This window comes from Syngnathoides biaculeatus, chromosome 19, assembly GCF_019802595.1.
Source record: "Syngnathoides biaculeatus isolate LvHL_M chromosome 19, ASM1980259v1, whole genome shotgun sequence".
NCBI classification, from domain to species: Eukaryota; Metazoa; Chordata; class Actinopteri; order Syngnathiformes; family Syngnathidae; genus Syngnathoides; species Syngnathoides biaculeatus.
This window is the reverse complement of record NC_084658.1, coordinates 3,435,206-3,450,628: the sequence shown is the minus strand read 5'-3', so window position 1 is coordinate 3,450,628 and position 15,423 is coordinate 3,435,206. Positions and strand designations below refer to the sequence as shown.

The following is a 15,423-nucleotide window of genomic DNA, read 5'->3' as shown; positions in this document are numbered from 1 at the left end:
TAGAGGGGAGGTTGACATTTTAGGGTTGGGCTAACCAGGTCTTTGAGGGCCAGAATTCTTGCTGATTGCTATGTGTTCAGATACTTATTTGAAGCATTAACATACAGATATTGTAAATTATTAAAAAGTCATACATTGTGATTTCTGGGATTTTTTTTTTTTTAATTTTTTTTTTTAGAATGTCTCTCACATTGGACATTGACCTAAAAGGAAAATTTCAAACCCTTCCATGATTTCAAATTGAGATAACTTTAAAATCGCAAGGTGTTCAAATACTTATTTTCCTCACTGTATGTGCCCTGTGATTGGCTGCCAACCAGTTCAGCGTCTACCCCGCCTCTTGCCCAGAGATAGCTGGTATAGGTACCACCGCGCCTGCAACCCTAAAATGGATGGATGGATGGATGGATGGATGGCTATGCCCCCGCCACTTTTATTTATTTATTTTTTTAACCAAGCACCTTTTATACACTGACAACAGTACACTTGTTAATTCCAGGCAGTTGTCTAAAAAGCAACGAGGTGACACTATGGATCTGCCAACATCTTATTGTTCATGACTAAGTTGTCTATCGAAGAGTGAATTACTTTTTTTTTTTTGTCTAATTTTATCGAGGCCCAATATAATTGGGAAAATTTATTTTGAACAGTGTCAACTTTCACACTTCTTGCTTTCATGAGTTTCACATGACATCTATCATACATCTTACATCCATATTTGTTATTTCAGAAAAGATCATTCACATGTCCACCCTCACGTGTCATTGCTGCATGGTGTGCACACCTGAACTGCAACTTAGGACTGACTGCTGTAATTAGACTCGGCCACACAAGGTAAAGATCCAGTACATAATATAAGAACAAGAACATTTGATTGATTTTCCAAGTGAAAGTCCCCCTGCTGCACCTTTCTTAGGTCTGACGCTGCATATAGACTGAAAGCCTTGGATTGTAATGGCTGCATAGTTCGGAAAGTGCAATTCACCTTGTATAACCCTACTCCTAACTTGTTCACCACTGTGACCCTGCTGGCTGAGCAGAGCCCCACAGGTACACCGTTGACCTCAGTCAGTATCCAGACAGTGAAGGTTTATCACACGACAGTGGGGGACGATGCAATCTCTGTCTGCCAGGTATTGAGTGACAACAATAAAATCAGTATAGGACAACTTCTAATTTCCTACATTAATTAATTAATTTATTTTGCATCCAGCTGCTATTCCTCTGTTTGTCTTTGTTGCATCTCTGCGTTCAAGTTGGCACTATATGGCAGGAAGGCCTGATGGGTTATTGCACAGCACTGTCAAACTGGCTGCATGTAAGTGTTATATCACATGGTGTACAATACTATTAAGGTGGACTTGGGTATTTATTTATCCATCTGTTTTCTGTACTGCTTATCCTTACTGGGGTCGTGGGTGTGCTGGAGCATATCCCAGTTGCTATGGTAAAAGTAGTAAGAGCATATCTGTCCAGAGATGGCAAAAGTACCCAGAAACCTGACTTACGTTGATTCTTTGAGTATTTTACTTCAACTTAAATAAAAGTAAAAAGTACTGATCCAAATATTTACTTGTGTAAAAAAGTAAAAAGTACAGGCTTTAAAATGTACTCAAATACTTTTACTTGATGTGTGATGTGTCCAAGGCTTACACATGTAAACATAAAATTTTATCATCTGTGGTCTCACAAAACATGCTCATTGGTCAACTCTCATGTATCAACTTCATTCCACATTATAAATTGCTTAACAGGCAACAATTAATCAACTGTATATGTTCTTCAGATGGTAAAATACAGTTTTAGTAATTGATTTGATTTGACCAATGTGAGCTTGTCAACCACAGCAAACGAGTAATGCGAGTAATGTTGAAGTTCTTACTGATGATTTCAAAAACTGTTGTCTAGCACTGACTAACTCTTGGTTAAAATTAGAAAGCATTTGTCTGTAGAGTTCATAGTCAATTTGGAGTTTATCTTTTCCTCCACTTACCTTCTGCTTTCCTACACTTTGATTTAGAGCTCTTAACCATCATTCTGCTCCTCCACACTGTTGTAGGTTATCTCATGATGGTCTTAGTTTTAACAGGAGTGACAGCATTGATGGTATTTTGAGATTTTCCAGATGAAATTCTCTGAAAGTTCCTCAACTGTCTTAGGATTCAATTTTGTGGCAGAGCTACAATCTCCATAAACTTGGTGGCAGTACTCTAACTTTTGTACCTTTTCTCAATAGACATAGAGGTTGTCAGAACTTTTGGAATAATCTGTAATTTTGTATCCGGGGGCTGCAGACAGTTTGTGAGATGACCCCCAAACTCTGAACTCAAACCACAGTACACAGGGAAGACAGTGAAGCATGTTGGTGGGATATGGACATATTTCTCCTACTATGGTGTTGGGACCCTTTATGCCATACCAGGGATCATGGATCAGTTTGCATATGTCAAAATACTCATACTTGAAGAGGTCATGTTGCCTTATGCTGAAGAGGATATGCCCATGAAATGAAAATAACACCAAACACACGAGTAAACATTTCCAAACCAAAATGTTTAATGTCATGGGATGGCATCCAATCAAGAACTCATGGGGTGAAATAAAAAAAAATTGTTTCTGAAGCAAAACCAAGAAATGTAAATGAATTGTGGAATGTTGTCAAGGAATCTTGGAGTAGCATAACAGCTGAAAGGTGCCACAAATTGAATGACTCCATGCCAAACAAATATGAAGCAAAAAAAAAAAAAGTTAAATCCTAGAAACAAAAAAAAATTAAACAAAATAATTTAGAGTTTGTAAAGTCAATGGCAGACTACTATTTTTTTAGTCTACACTTTAACACACAAACTGAAAACGTAGATTAAATTGGTTGGTCACATTGGACTGCTATTATTTTGAACCCTTCTGTACATGCGCTGAGCCGGGGTTCAATAAGTATACCTACTTGCTGCTATACCTGCTTGCTGCCTCTCACCGTGGCGACTCCAGAGTGGAACAGACTGCAAGCTCTCTCAAGAGGACTTGTACCAGAGCCCAAGCTGTGTGTGGAGACGAGTCCAACTGTATCTAGTCGAAACTTCTCGACCTCATACACCAGCTCGGGCTCCTTCCCTGCCAGAGAGGTCACATTCCACATCCCTAGTGACAGATTCTGTAACTGGGAATCAGATTACCAAGGTCCCTGCCTTCACCCATTGCCCAGCTCACATTGCACCCTACCCCTATGGCCTGTCCCACAGGTAGTAGGCCCATGGGAAGGGGCACACACTTTACCCTTTCGGGCTGTGCCCGGGTGAGTCCCGTCGATGCAGGTCCAGCCACCAGGCGTTCGCCTTCGAGCCTCACCTCCAGGCCTGGCTCCAGAAAGGGGCCCCAGTGACCCATGTATGGGCAATTGAAATCTATACTAGATCCATTATATTTACTCATCATAGGGGTTTATGGAGCCATGCTTTGTCTGGTCCCTCACCCAGAACCTTCTTACCATGGGTGACTCTACAAGGTGCGTGAAGCCTAAGACAACTTAGCTTCTAGGATCACTGGGACACACAAACCCCTACTCTGGTGAGAGCTCAAGGAGGGACAAACATTTAATCATGAATGCTCATTGTCATTTGGATAGTGGGCTAATATAGACATGTACAGCATGTGTTGCCTTCATCATACGGGCTATAAGAGCCTTTTATTTTTTTGCGGCTCCAGACCAATGTTCCGTCTAACTTTTTACGTGTCTGAGCAAACACACTAAGGCCGAGAGCGCTCCCTTTGACCACTGTGAGCAACATCAGACGTATGCACTGTGGTCAATCAGTGTCATCCATTGAAGTTAAATGGCTCATTAAAAGGTTCAGATTACATTCCCATCTGAACATTTTCAAGAATTTTGTGTTTTTGCAAACTTACACTGAAAATGTCAACAAACAAAAAGATATATTACAATACAAATACATACCAAGCCAACTATAAACGATAAATTTGAAATGTCACTTCCAACTTCGTTTCATTTTTTTTTTTTAAATCCACAATGATATCCCCGTCTGCCTTTCTTGGTGTAAAACTGAATTATTGCTTGCAGAATATCTTTGGCAATGCGTGTTGAAAGCTGAATGATGCTCCCAAACAGTTTGAGTTAATCTTATGTTGCCTCCTATATTTAAAATACAGAATTAGCTTTTTATCATTTGTGCTTTCATCCTCAGTCAGGCTGTGGCCAGGTGGAATTTTAACATTACACACCATCTCATCCTGCACTTTCTACTTTGGCTTCAGACCAGACCTTTTTTACTCAAAAAAGAGGAAAATCTCGTCCAGTTTCACCACTTTTTCATCAATTATTCACATACCCCAGTTTGTAATTATGAGTGTACCCCTTTAAAATGGAGGGGGGCGGTGTCAGGTAAACTAGGAAGTAGAGTGTGGTGTGACCCAGCAGCAGCTCTTTGTTAGAGGCAGTGTGCTGCCATGTTTAAAATAAATAAATAAAAAATAAAAGACGTCAGGCTGTAGTTCACTGCGCTGGATATGTTTTCCCTCTGTGCTGAGTGTGCGCGACAAATGCGCAGTTGTGCAGCTTAGAAGGAAACATTGATCCAGACATATTTGTTTGTTTGGTTTTTGGTCCAATATGGCTCTTTTAACAGTTTGGATTCCCTGATCCCTGTTCCAGACAATAAATTAGATAATCTAAGATGGAACTAATATAGTAACAAACGATAGCCCTTCCTCATTCAGTGAGCCCAGCGCATCCACTAATGATGTTCCTTGGACAGCTTCGCTCGACATCAACACTACCCCCAGCCTCAGGACTCTTTTTCCCTACCACAATTTTAAACATTTTTTAGTATATCTTCACCGAAATGATTGTTCATTCTTTTTTTCAGTTTAAAATTTAAATTTCCAGTACAATAAAATACTTGGTGAGCAAGGGTATCAAATTCATCTCATGATGCGGATGTTGCTGTCTCCATAGGCAACTATACAAATAGTGATCTTCATATACTTTTACCATGAGATCTACCGCTCTGTAGAGGCCATTGAGGTTGTCGAGCTGCTGCAGAGAAACAACAACAAAGAATACTTGGATGTCAGCCTCCTGGCTGCGAGGGAACAAGTAAGAGAGCAACATGGTTAATGCAACATTTTTGTGTGCAAACATTGCTGAAACTTTGTTGTTATTTTGCAGCTTATTCACATGCTTCGCGGTGTTCTGCTCCTCCTCTTTACTGTAAAGTGTGTGACCATCTTGAGACTGAACAGGTCTGCGACCCTCTTGGCCAGCTCATTCTCAAACCTTGTAAGCACCCTCGAATAATGCTGCCACTTTCAACAAGAACTTAAGGAAGGCACAGACATCTGCCAAGCTCGTAGTGTCTAACTACAATAATGTAATGTTTCATCAGATTTTATTTTCTGCAGCCTTGAGAAGAAAATACAGTATGAAAACCCGACATAAGCTCACTCATTCAAGAATATTTTCACATTAAACATAATATTGATGGTAAACCATAAGAATTACACTTTGTCATCATCATTTCATTTTCTTTTCAAAACACTCCTATGTGAATACATTAAACTACTGATATTTAAATATATATAACAAAACTGTTTGAATCTCATAAAATGTAGATGTGCGAATACTTTACAACATATTAAACCCTAAATAAAACAATTATATTAAAACAGCCTCACCCCATTAAGATTTGATAACTTCAGTCTAAATGGATGTCTTAAGCACAACAAGGTTGTGATTTGGTCAGCCAGTTAATAGAGATAAATATTAATCATAATAATAAAATAAATAAATAATAATAAGAGATAAATAATATAGATAAATATAATATAGATAAAAAGATAAAGAAATGTGAAAAATATATAAATGAAAAATATAAAGCTTTAAAATGAATAGTATATTCATATATCATATATTCATAGAGATGAATATAATTATGATGACTAAAATGTTCCCTATGCCAGTCACCGAGGTGGATGTCGCCAATTTTTGTTAAATTTCTCACTCTTTTTCACTCTCCAGCCATACAGTTATCCCGCAGAACAATTGAAAGTAGCATATGTCACTCTCCTCCTCAGCAGTAAAAGCAGCAAAATGGTCCACGGTGTTATGGCACAACTCCTTCCCGGTACGCCATTAATTTGACTGCTTTTATCAGAACAACGCAAAGTATTTGATCACCTTGTCCAGGGCAAAGAAACCACCCACTATCTCCTTTCAGTAACTCAGGGCGCTAATTCCATTGCTGAATATTCCATTGACCTCTGTATCTTTGCTGCTGAATGCGGGTGGAATGACTCAATACTCAGGTGTATCTTTTCCAATGGTCTTTCGGAATAGATCAAAGACGAGGTCGAGCCCTTACTCTTCACTTGGATAACAGACAACACAGATTACTGTAAATTTACATGAGAGAACCTTTGAGAGGTGGGCCCCGCTCGGGTAAACACTCTCCCACAATAAGCACGTCCCCATCACGTGGGCAGGGATCTCCTCCGCCACACTTTAGTCAAACTTGAATTTGCCGAGCTCATGCAAATTGGTGAAACACGATTGGACCCACAAGAGCATCAGCGGTTGTGCATTTATTGTTGTCAACCTGGTCATTTTATTTCCCCATGCCCGCTCAAACCAAAAGAACAAGCCAAACCGTCGTTTGTCCAAGCTGTCTGTCCTGCATGAACGTCCCCGCTTGCATAGTTTCTGCTCAAAGCAACCCGATTGCTGACCTCATTGAGTCCAGTGCCAAACATAATTTTGGTCACGTAGATTTAATTCACAAACTACAAATTTCCCTCCAACCAGTTCCATCGCCGAAAAGTGTCACAACCGTGGATGGCCGCGTAATTTCCCCTGTCACCCACCAAACAGTGCCTATCACGCTCCTCATTTCCATCAGAAGTGGCTCAAATCTGTAAGTCTGATTTCAATGTTTTGCATTGCCTTGCGTCCTTTTTTTCTTGACCTTCGCTGGAGCAACCATCCACAGCCGCTCACTCAGAACGCAAGACATCCAGATCTCTTGGTAATCCGGTGGTGTTGTGTCCTCCCTTTTAAATATTATCCCTTTTTTTTTTTTTTTTTTTTTTTTTGTCTTTACGCCCAGTAAATTCCATAGAGAACTGCTGGATGATCAGTTACTGTTTCCGCAGTACACATTTATCCTCTTTGTTGAGGCAAATGGTTATCTGTTAGCACAATTCCGCTCACAATTTTGAGACATGGGTAGAGTGGTTTATTTCCCCGAAAGTCCGTTTACATCCACATAGTCTTCAATATGGTGGATTTTCGATCCCAGGATTGAAATCCTGTGGAGGAATCCATGACAGTCTTCTTCTTTTCGGCTTGTCCTGATCGGGGTCGCCAGATGTCCTCCCTCACAACATCCATCAACCTTTTTCTTTGGTCTTCCTCTCGCTCTTTTGCCTGGCAGCTCCATCCTTAGCACCCTTCCCCCAATATACTCACTCTCTCGTTTCTGAACATCTCCAAACCATCTAAGTCTGCTCTCTCTAACCTTGTCTCCAAAACATCCAACTTTGGCTGTACCTCTAATGAGGTCGTTTCTAATCCTATCCAACGTGTCACTCCAAGTGAGAACCTCAGCATCTTCATTTCTGCTCCCTCCAATTGTGCTTCCTTTTGTTTCTTCAGTGCCACCGTCTCTAATCCGTACATCATAGCCGGCCTCACCACTGTTTTGTAAACTTTGCCCTTCATCTAAGTAGAGACTCTTCTGTCACATAACACACCAGACTACCAGACTTGTTGTAATTATGAGGCCACGCTCGTGTAATGGTGAGAGGTTATCAGAAAATATTGGAATATCAAAACAACTGACTATCTATAAAATAAAATATGTCCAGGAGTTGCTGGTTCCATTTTTTTTTTTTTTTTTTTTTTTTTGAAGAAGAAAAACAAGCTTATCTTGAAAGACAAAATGTAACAGAGACAAAGCAACCAGAGCAAGCTAACAAGCATCGGCCTTTTACCAAAAGCCTGGATGTCCTCACAAGAAAGAATTACATTGGTCCTTTCCCCATTACCAAAATCATCAATACCACCTCCGTCCAGATAAAGCTTTCTCAGTCTTCGAAGATTCAACCTACTTTCCACATCTGCTTGCTAAAGTCTGTCTCCACCTGCGACCAAGCCAGCTGCCTGCTCTGTCCACTGCCTCCCACCTATTCACACCGCCACCTGCCAACATCTCCTGCACCACCTTCATACTGTCTTCAATCAACAATTTTTCATTTCTCATTTCACTAAACAGCTGTGCACAGTGGGGCAGCTGGTAAAGCGTTGGCCTCACAGTTCTGAGGTTCTGGGTCCAATCCCAGACTCGTCTGTGTGGAGTTTGCATGTTCTCTCCATGCCTGCGTGGGTTTTCTCCGGGCACTCCAGTTTCCTCCCGCATCCCAAAAACATGCAACATTAATTGGACAGTCTAAATTGCCCCTTGGTCTGACTGTGAGTGAGGCTGTTTGTCTCTATGTGTCCTGCTATTGGCTGGCAACCAGTTCAGGGTGTACCCCGCTTCCTGCCCGTTGACAGCTGGGTTGGGTTCGGGTTAGGGCTAAGAAAATGGATCGAAGGAATAAACATCTGCCTCTGGCTGCTCTTGGGTCCACACCCTCCCGTTTCATGACAAAAACTAAATATATTTATTCTGAGGGACTCTAATATTCAATAAACCCTGGAATTTTCCCAATTTATATATATTCATCCATCCATCCATTTTACGAGCTGCTTATCCTCATAAAGGTCATGGGAGTGCTGGAGCCTATCCCAGCTATCATCGGCCAGGAGGCGGGGTACACAATGAATTTGTTCCCAGCCAATCGCAGAGCACATCGAAACAAACGAGGAGTTGCACTCACAATCACACCTAGGGGCAATTTAGAGTCTCCAGTCAATGCATGTTTTCAGGATTTGGGAGGAAACCGCAGGGCCTGAAGAAACCCCATGCAGGCAAACTACACAGGCGGGGCTATGATTTTAACTCCGGTCTTCAGAACAGAGTGAGGCAGGCCCTCTAGTTGTACAATGTGCCACTATAAGGTGACTGATAGAGGCGTATTTTCTATTTTTCTGTCCTAGATCTCAGCTTTCATACTGCTGGTCTGTCTCTGCTGCCTTCACACACTGCTCTATAACAGCTTGGACCACAAGACCACTGGTGGTTTCCTCCATTATGAACGTTTATTTCTAAGCTTCCGAACTGCCTGGCTTTTCTGTGCTGTAGTGGTAAAAGTGCCCCACAAACATCCATTTAGGTCTGGATTACTGCTTTCTTCCAACAAGTACTGTTTGTGTTTTTTCAGACGATGGCTGTCAGGTCCTCATCAGGCAGTATAAGGCATCAAAGCAGAAATGAAGTGTGTAGTTTGACAGAATTAACCAGCTATATTCAACAGATGTTTTGTGAGCTCATTGGCCATGAAAGATCAACAAGGACTGCCATGGAGAGCAAGGTAAGGTGAAAAGATGCTTGATTATTGAAATGAGCCCAGGTCACACACAGCCTTGTGTTTTCAGACTTACTACCTGGAGGAGTTTGAAAGTTTAGTGGATGAGCTTTTGCTCAGACTAAACAGGCTGAACCACTTACTACCTCTTATTGACCAGCATGTCCACATCGAACAGAGCCCTGTAGACTCCTCTCATGAGCCCACCTCTCTGGTCTTAAAACCTCCCATAACCCCACAAAATGGATGGTTGCTTCATAACTGCTCTTTTTAAAGCTTTGTCTGTCCCACAGAACATTGCAAGAACACATTTGACAGAACCAGACCCAAAGATGAATGGTCTGATATGCATGATTAACTGTGAAGACACGACACCTCCCTCTCACCTTCACAGGTAGTAAAACGATGGTTCTGTTGTATCTACACCGGAAACTACAAGTCATACACTATTTCGTTTTTCTCATTTTAAAATAGGTTTTCCATAGTAAATGTATAGTGCACTGCTTTGTCCTAGGCTCAAATTGTTTGATGCTCCGTATCCTGTATTTTCCTTCGTAACTGGAGACAATATTTTTCTGAGGAGGCATTTTGCAACCTGAATGTTTTTTTTTTTTTTTTTTTCACTAGAGGCGTTCATAAGTAGAGGTACCTATGTACTTGGCAAATAAACCCAAACAAAGGTAAACTCAACACTACACTCTGGTGGCCATTTTGGAAAGCCTATACAGTGTTACCTCTATTCCGGAAGTCGTTTCGTCATGTGAATTCTTCTAAGTAAAACCACATTTTACATGTTAATAGCCTAATCCGTTCTATGCCCCCGACTCCCAACCACCACATCTCTTCTTCTTTTCCTTTCGGCTTGTCCCGTTAGAGGTTGCCACAGTGTGCCATCTTTTTCCATCTAAGCCTATCTCCTGCATCTTCCTCTCTAACACCAACTGCCCTCATGTTTTCCCTCACAACATCCATCAACCTTCTCTTTGGTCTTCCTCTCGCTCTTTTGCCTGGCAACTCCATCCTCAGCACCCTTCCACCAATATACTCACTCTCTCGCCTCTGGTCATGTCCAAACCATCGAAGTCTGCTGTCTCGAACCTTGTTTCCAAAACTTCCAACTTTGGCTGTCTCTCTAATGAGCTCAGTTCATATCCTATCCAACCTGCTCACTCTGAGTGGGGAAACTCAACATCTTCATTTCTGCCACCTCCAGTTCTGCTTCCTGTTGTCTGGCCTCACCACTCTTTTATAAACTTTGCCCTTCATCCGAGCTGAGACTTTTCTGTCACATAACACAGCAGACACCTTCCGCCAGCTGTTCCAACCTGCTTAGACCCATTTCTTCAGTTCTTTACCACACTCACCATTGCTCTGGATTGTTGACCCGAGATATTTGAAGTCATCCACCCTCGCTATCTCTTGTCCCTAGAGCCTCACTCTTCCGACTCCAGCCCTCTTGTTCCCGCATATTCTGTTTTACTTTGGCAAATCTTCATTCCTCTCCTTTCCAGTGCATGCCTTCATCTTTCTGATTGTTCCTCCACTTGCTCCCTGCTTTCACTGCATATCATCATCTGCGAACATCAGGGTCCAAGGGCATTCCTAGCCTCATCTGTCAGCCTTTCCATTACCATACCAAACAGGAAGGGGATCAGAGCACACCGCCTTTGTTCTTAAAAATGGGAACTACAACCCTTTTCCTCCATTCTTCAGGCATCTTCTCCCCGACGACACTGTTGAATGAGTTTTGGTCAAAAACTCCATAGCCACCTCTCCAAATTGCTTCCATACCTCCACAGGTATGTCATCAGGACCAATTACCTTTCCATTTTTCATCCTCCTTAGTGCCTTTCTAACTTCTCCTGACTAATCAATGCCACGTCCTGGTCCTTGCCTCTTCTACTCTTCCTTCTCTCTCATTTTCTTCATTCACTAACTTCTCAAAGTTCTCTTTCCATCTATTTAGCACACTACTCACACCAGCCAACAGATTTCCATCTCTATCCTTAATCACCCTTACCTGCTGCACATCCATTCCATCTCTATCCCTCTGTCTAGCCAAACTGTAGAGATCCTTTTCTCCTTCTTTCATGTCTAACCTGGTGTACATGTCGTCATATGCCTCTTGTTTAGTCTTTGCCACCTCCACTCTCCTGCCTGTCTCTCTGAGCTCCTGATGTCCATCGAGAGCCTGTCTCACTTCTTTTCGAAAGGCTTCACAACATCTTCCTTTCTTAGCTCCCACCACATGGTTCTCTGCTCTAACTTTGTCTTCTTAAGATTTCTACCCCACCACCAGAGACATCCTACACACCAGCATGCTATGCTGTCCAGCTACACTCTCCCCTTCCACTACCTTACAGTCAGTAACCTCCTTCAGATTACATTGTCTGCACAAAATATAATCCACCTGCGTGTTTCTACCTCCTCTCTTGTAGGTCACTCTATGTTCCTGCATCTTCTGGAAAAAAAAAAGTGTTCACTTACTGCCATTTCCATCCTTTTTGCAAAGTTCACCACCATCTGTCCTTCAAAGTTCCTTTCCTGGATGCCGTACTAACCCATCACTTCTTCATCACCTCTGTTTCCTTCGCCAACATGTCCATTGAAATCTGCACCAATCACAACTCTCTCTCTCTCTCTCTCTCTCTGGGATGCTCAGGACTACTTCATCTAGCTCCTTCCAAAATTTCTCTTTCAACTGTAGGTCACATCCTATATAGCCGCCCATCACATTATACATAACACCCTCAATTTCAAATTTCAGCCTCATCACTCGACCTGATACTCTTTTCACCTCCAAGACATTCTTAGACAGTTCTTCCTTTAAAATAACGTCTACTCCATGGTAAAATAATTCAAACCCTGCTCCTAAACCTCTAGCCTGACTACCTTTCCACCTGCTCTCTTGGATGCACAATATACAGTATCAACCTTTCTCCTAATCATGACAACCAACTCCTGAGCTTTTCCTGTCATAGGCCCAACATTAAAGTTCCCTACACTTAGTTGTAGGTTTTGTGCCTTTCTGTTCTTCTTCTGAATTTCCACCGACGTCTTGTAGGTTAACGGTGCCTGGGGCGGGCGTTGTTATCCGGGCCACGGCCGATCTGGTATGATATTCTTTAGATAAACGCTCATATTTGTTTGGCAGAGTTTTATGCTGGAGGCCCTTCCTGACACAACGATCTGCATTTATTAGGGCCTGGGATTGGCCTACAGATTGCACTGGTTTGTGCCCCCATAGGACTGCATTCCCAACCACAACACCCACCCTGCCAAAAATTAGCACTCAAAACACATCATGTTAAGAATAATAAAAATTATGTTCATTTACCTTTGCCGTTGGGCGACAATGCGAAGAGAAGGGTGAGTAACAAGTAAAAGGCATTGTGGGGGATTGAGGAGGCGGAGGCAAACGTTTGACACCTGAGAGAAACCATACCTAAGAATGTATGCACGCACACAACTTGATTCCCTGCGTGGATTTCTTGGGGCCCATGGTGAAGAAAACTTGCAAAAAAAAACAAAAACTCAGAAAAACATTGTAGTTTTCCAATATGTGCTCGCGTGATTCAGTGACCGTCGAGTGTCCAAGGGAAACGCAAAGCATCATGGGTAAAGATTGACGTCCCTCCGAGCCATTGGGATGTCAGAAAGATGCTCCGGCAATAGCCATTGGGAGAGCAGCTCTATCGCGCCACACAAACTACCAAGATACAGGATGTTTATGTTCGGTGGAATTTGGGGGCTCCGATTCCAGTGCCTGTTTTTTCCTTTCATATCCTAAATTTCCTTCGTAACTAGAGAGGTGAGACTTCCGAAGTGTTTCGTAACCTGAATTATTCAATACTAGAGACGTTCGGAAGTAGATGTACCACTGTATTTGTCCAACACCAAACTCTTCCAACCAAATACTTCCTCAAAATATGACAATTTTGTTGTAGTACCTAAAAATAATTTGAGCAAGATTCATTTTCTTCAGATAGATTTGTTTTCTTTTTTAATCACAGGCAGCCTTGTTTGCTTCAGGTCTAACGGAAACAGTTTGTATTACCATTCGAATGTTTTGAAAATGCTTGTATGTATGCTTGTTTTTTGTATTCTGGCTTATGTGTGGGGTATTTATAAAAATACATCAATGGTGTTCTGAGATATCACATCTTCGTTTGTATAGAGCAGGGGTTGGGAACCTTTTAGGCTGAGAGAGCCATAAACGGCAAATATTTTAAAATGTAATTCCAAAAGAGCTATACAATATTTTTAAAAGTAAATACAAATGTATTCATTCATTTTACGTAAGACCAACACTTTAAATGTACAATAAGTCTCTAAATTCATTTAAATAAGATTATGCTGTTGCAAACCAATGATGACAAACATATTTCTTACCATTAATGTCACTTCTTTGCTGATGGCTTTGTCGTCTGTTTCATACGTCATTAAATTAAACTTAACGCAGCCTTTGAGATTTCCATCTGTTATTTGTGAATGTTAATGTTCTTAATGTTTTTTTTTAAATGTAAGACTTTTCATATGCACAGGTAGAACCAAACATTGTCAGTACAGCAATGCCCACACGCCGCAATGTGTGGTATACGACTGGAAGTGCGTTACAAATTTTCACACTCAGCTGGTCCGCAGGTTAAATTTTTTTCATTTCTCCCCACTTATGTGCGCTTGCCAACAATGCTTGCCGACAGATGTATGTTTTTATGTTAAAAAAAAAAAAAATTCTGGTGGTGGGCGATGCATAAGCACGCTGTTATTAAACAATGTTATAAATCACATTGATAGGCTACGTAAGGACTGTAACATTTGTAATTATTAGTGTACCCCTTTAAGAGCTGATGGGGGCGGTACGAGGTAAACCAGGAAGAAGAGCGTGTGGCCGTGCAGTAAAGAGAAAGTTACTTAAAAAAATGTAAAGACGTCATGCTGAAAGCATAAAAAAAAAGTCTGGACGCACATAAATACTTTGTTACTGGATCTGTTCTCAATCAATAATAAATCCCACATGGTGATGGACCCACTCAGATTTTTTTCAATACAAATATTTTAATAAATGACCCCTGCTTTTACAGAAACTTATATTCATTAACTATGATTTGGGAAGAAAAAATCCAGGACAGCGAGTCCGCTCTCCGTACACGGAAGCATATTTTTGCCATACACTTACCTCCTTAAACCTTTCTGTGACAGATGGTTTATTTTTAAATACGCATTGTTCTCAAATGAGTCAACTTGGCGTTATAAATACTTCTTAATAATTTGAGATCGAGAAGAATAATTCCTACCTGAAATTAAATGATTGCTACACAGGCATGTCGTTGGGCACCCCGTTTAATTGCCGAAATCCATCAATTTTTTTTTTTTCTCATCTATTCAGTTGGCATGCCATAGAATAATCTATTTGAAGAACTGTCTTGTCTCTTGTGACAACCAACAGCACAAAATGTCTTGGGCATTGTGAAAAATCTGCTCCAGTTCCACGACTCCCACACTGCAGAGCAGAGTTGTTTGAACGGCAATATGGTGCCGTGAAAACGGTAACGTCACGTGCACGATCTCTATACAGTATGTCGTTATGAGGGCTCTGCGAGCCATACGCAACCACCAAGAATACAGTATGCCATAGTATGTACAGTATAAATGGGCTTCAGGTTGCCAGTTTTGACCGCTATGTGTTGCCATATCAAGCTAATTTTCCCAAGGCCTTCAAAGAGACCCTGGTCCTAGCCGTGTTACAACTGTTTTGAATATACTTCACTCGCTGACCCACAGTAACAGCATTTTTCTCTCCTCTCATTGAACTGGGCCCCCTACAGTGCAGTGAAAAATGATTGGTCCCTTTCTTATTGGCTCTACCGAACTTCAGGGAGAGCCTTTATCCATAAATAAAGGAAACGTGCTAACTTGACAGTTTTCTGGTGTCATCTCTGGCAG

At 41.4% G+C, this 15,423-nt stretch overlaps 1 protein-coding gene across 11 annotated transcripts in view; it reads left to right on the top strand.

The window, feature by feature from the left end:
• The window catches only part of LOC133492445 (polycystin-1-like protein 1), a 72,587-nt gene that overhangs the window by 56,828 nt on the left and 336 nt on the right, over nucleotides 1–15,423 (top strand). For 7 of the 11 annotated variants that reach the window (XM_061804627.1, XM_061804624.1, XM_061804623.1 and 4 more), the window contains 9 exons: nucleotides 731–834; nucleotides 917–1,133; nucleotides 1,214–1,318; nucleotides 4,970–5,110; nucleotides 5,183–5,293; nucleotides 9,110–9,256; nucleotides 9,334–9,483; nucleotides 9,548–9,691; nucleotides 9,771–9,871. In XM_061804627.1, coding sequence (XP_061660611.1) covers nucleotides 731–834; nucleotides 917–1,133; nucleotides 1,214–1,318; nucleotides 4,970–5,110; nucleotides 5,183–5,293; nucleotides 9,110–9,256; nucleotides 9,334–9,483; nucleotides 9,548–9,691; nucleotides 9,771–9,871 — 1,220 coding nt within the window. Of the gene's footprint in view, nucleotides 1–730; nucleotides 835–916; nucleotides 1,134–1,213; nucleotides 1,319–4,969; nucleotides 5,111–5,182; nucleotides 5,294–9,109; nucleotides 9,257–9,333; nucleotides 9,484–9,547; nucleotides 9,692–9,770; nucleotides 9,872–10,104; nucleotides 15,416–15,423 lie in introns of those variants that run through there. The other 4 variants (XM_061804626.1, XM_061804625.1, XM_061804628.1 and 1 more) reach the window with 4 other exon arrangements.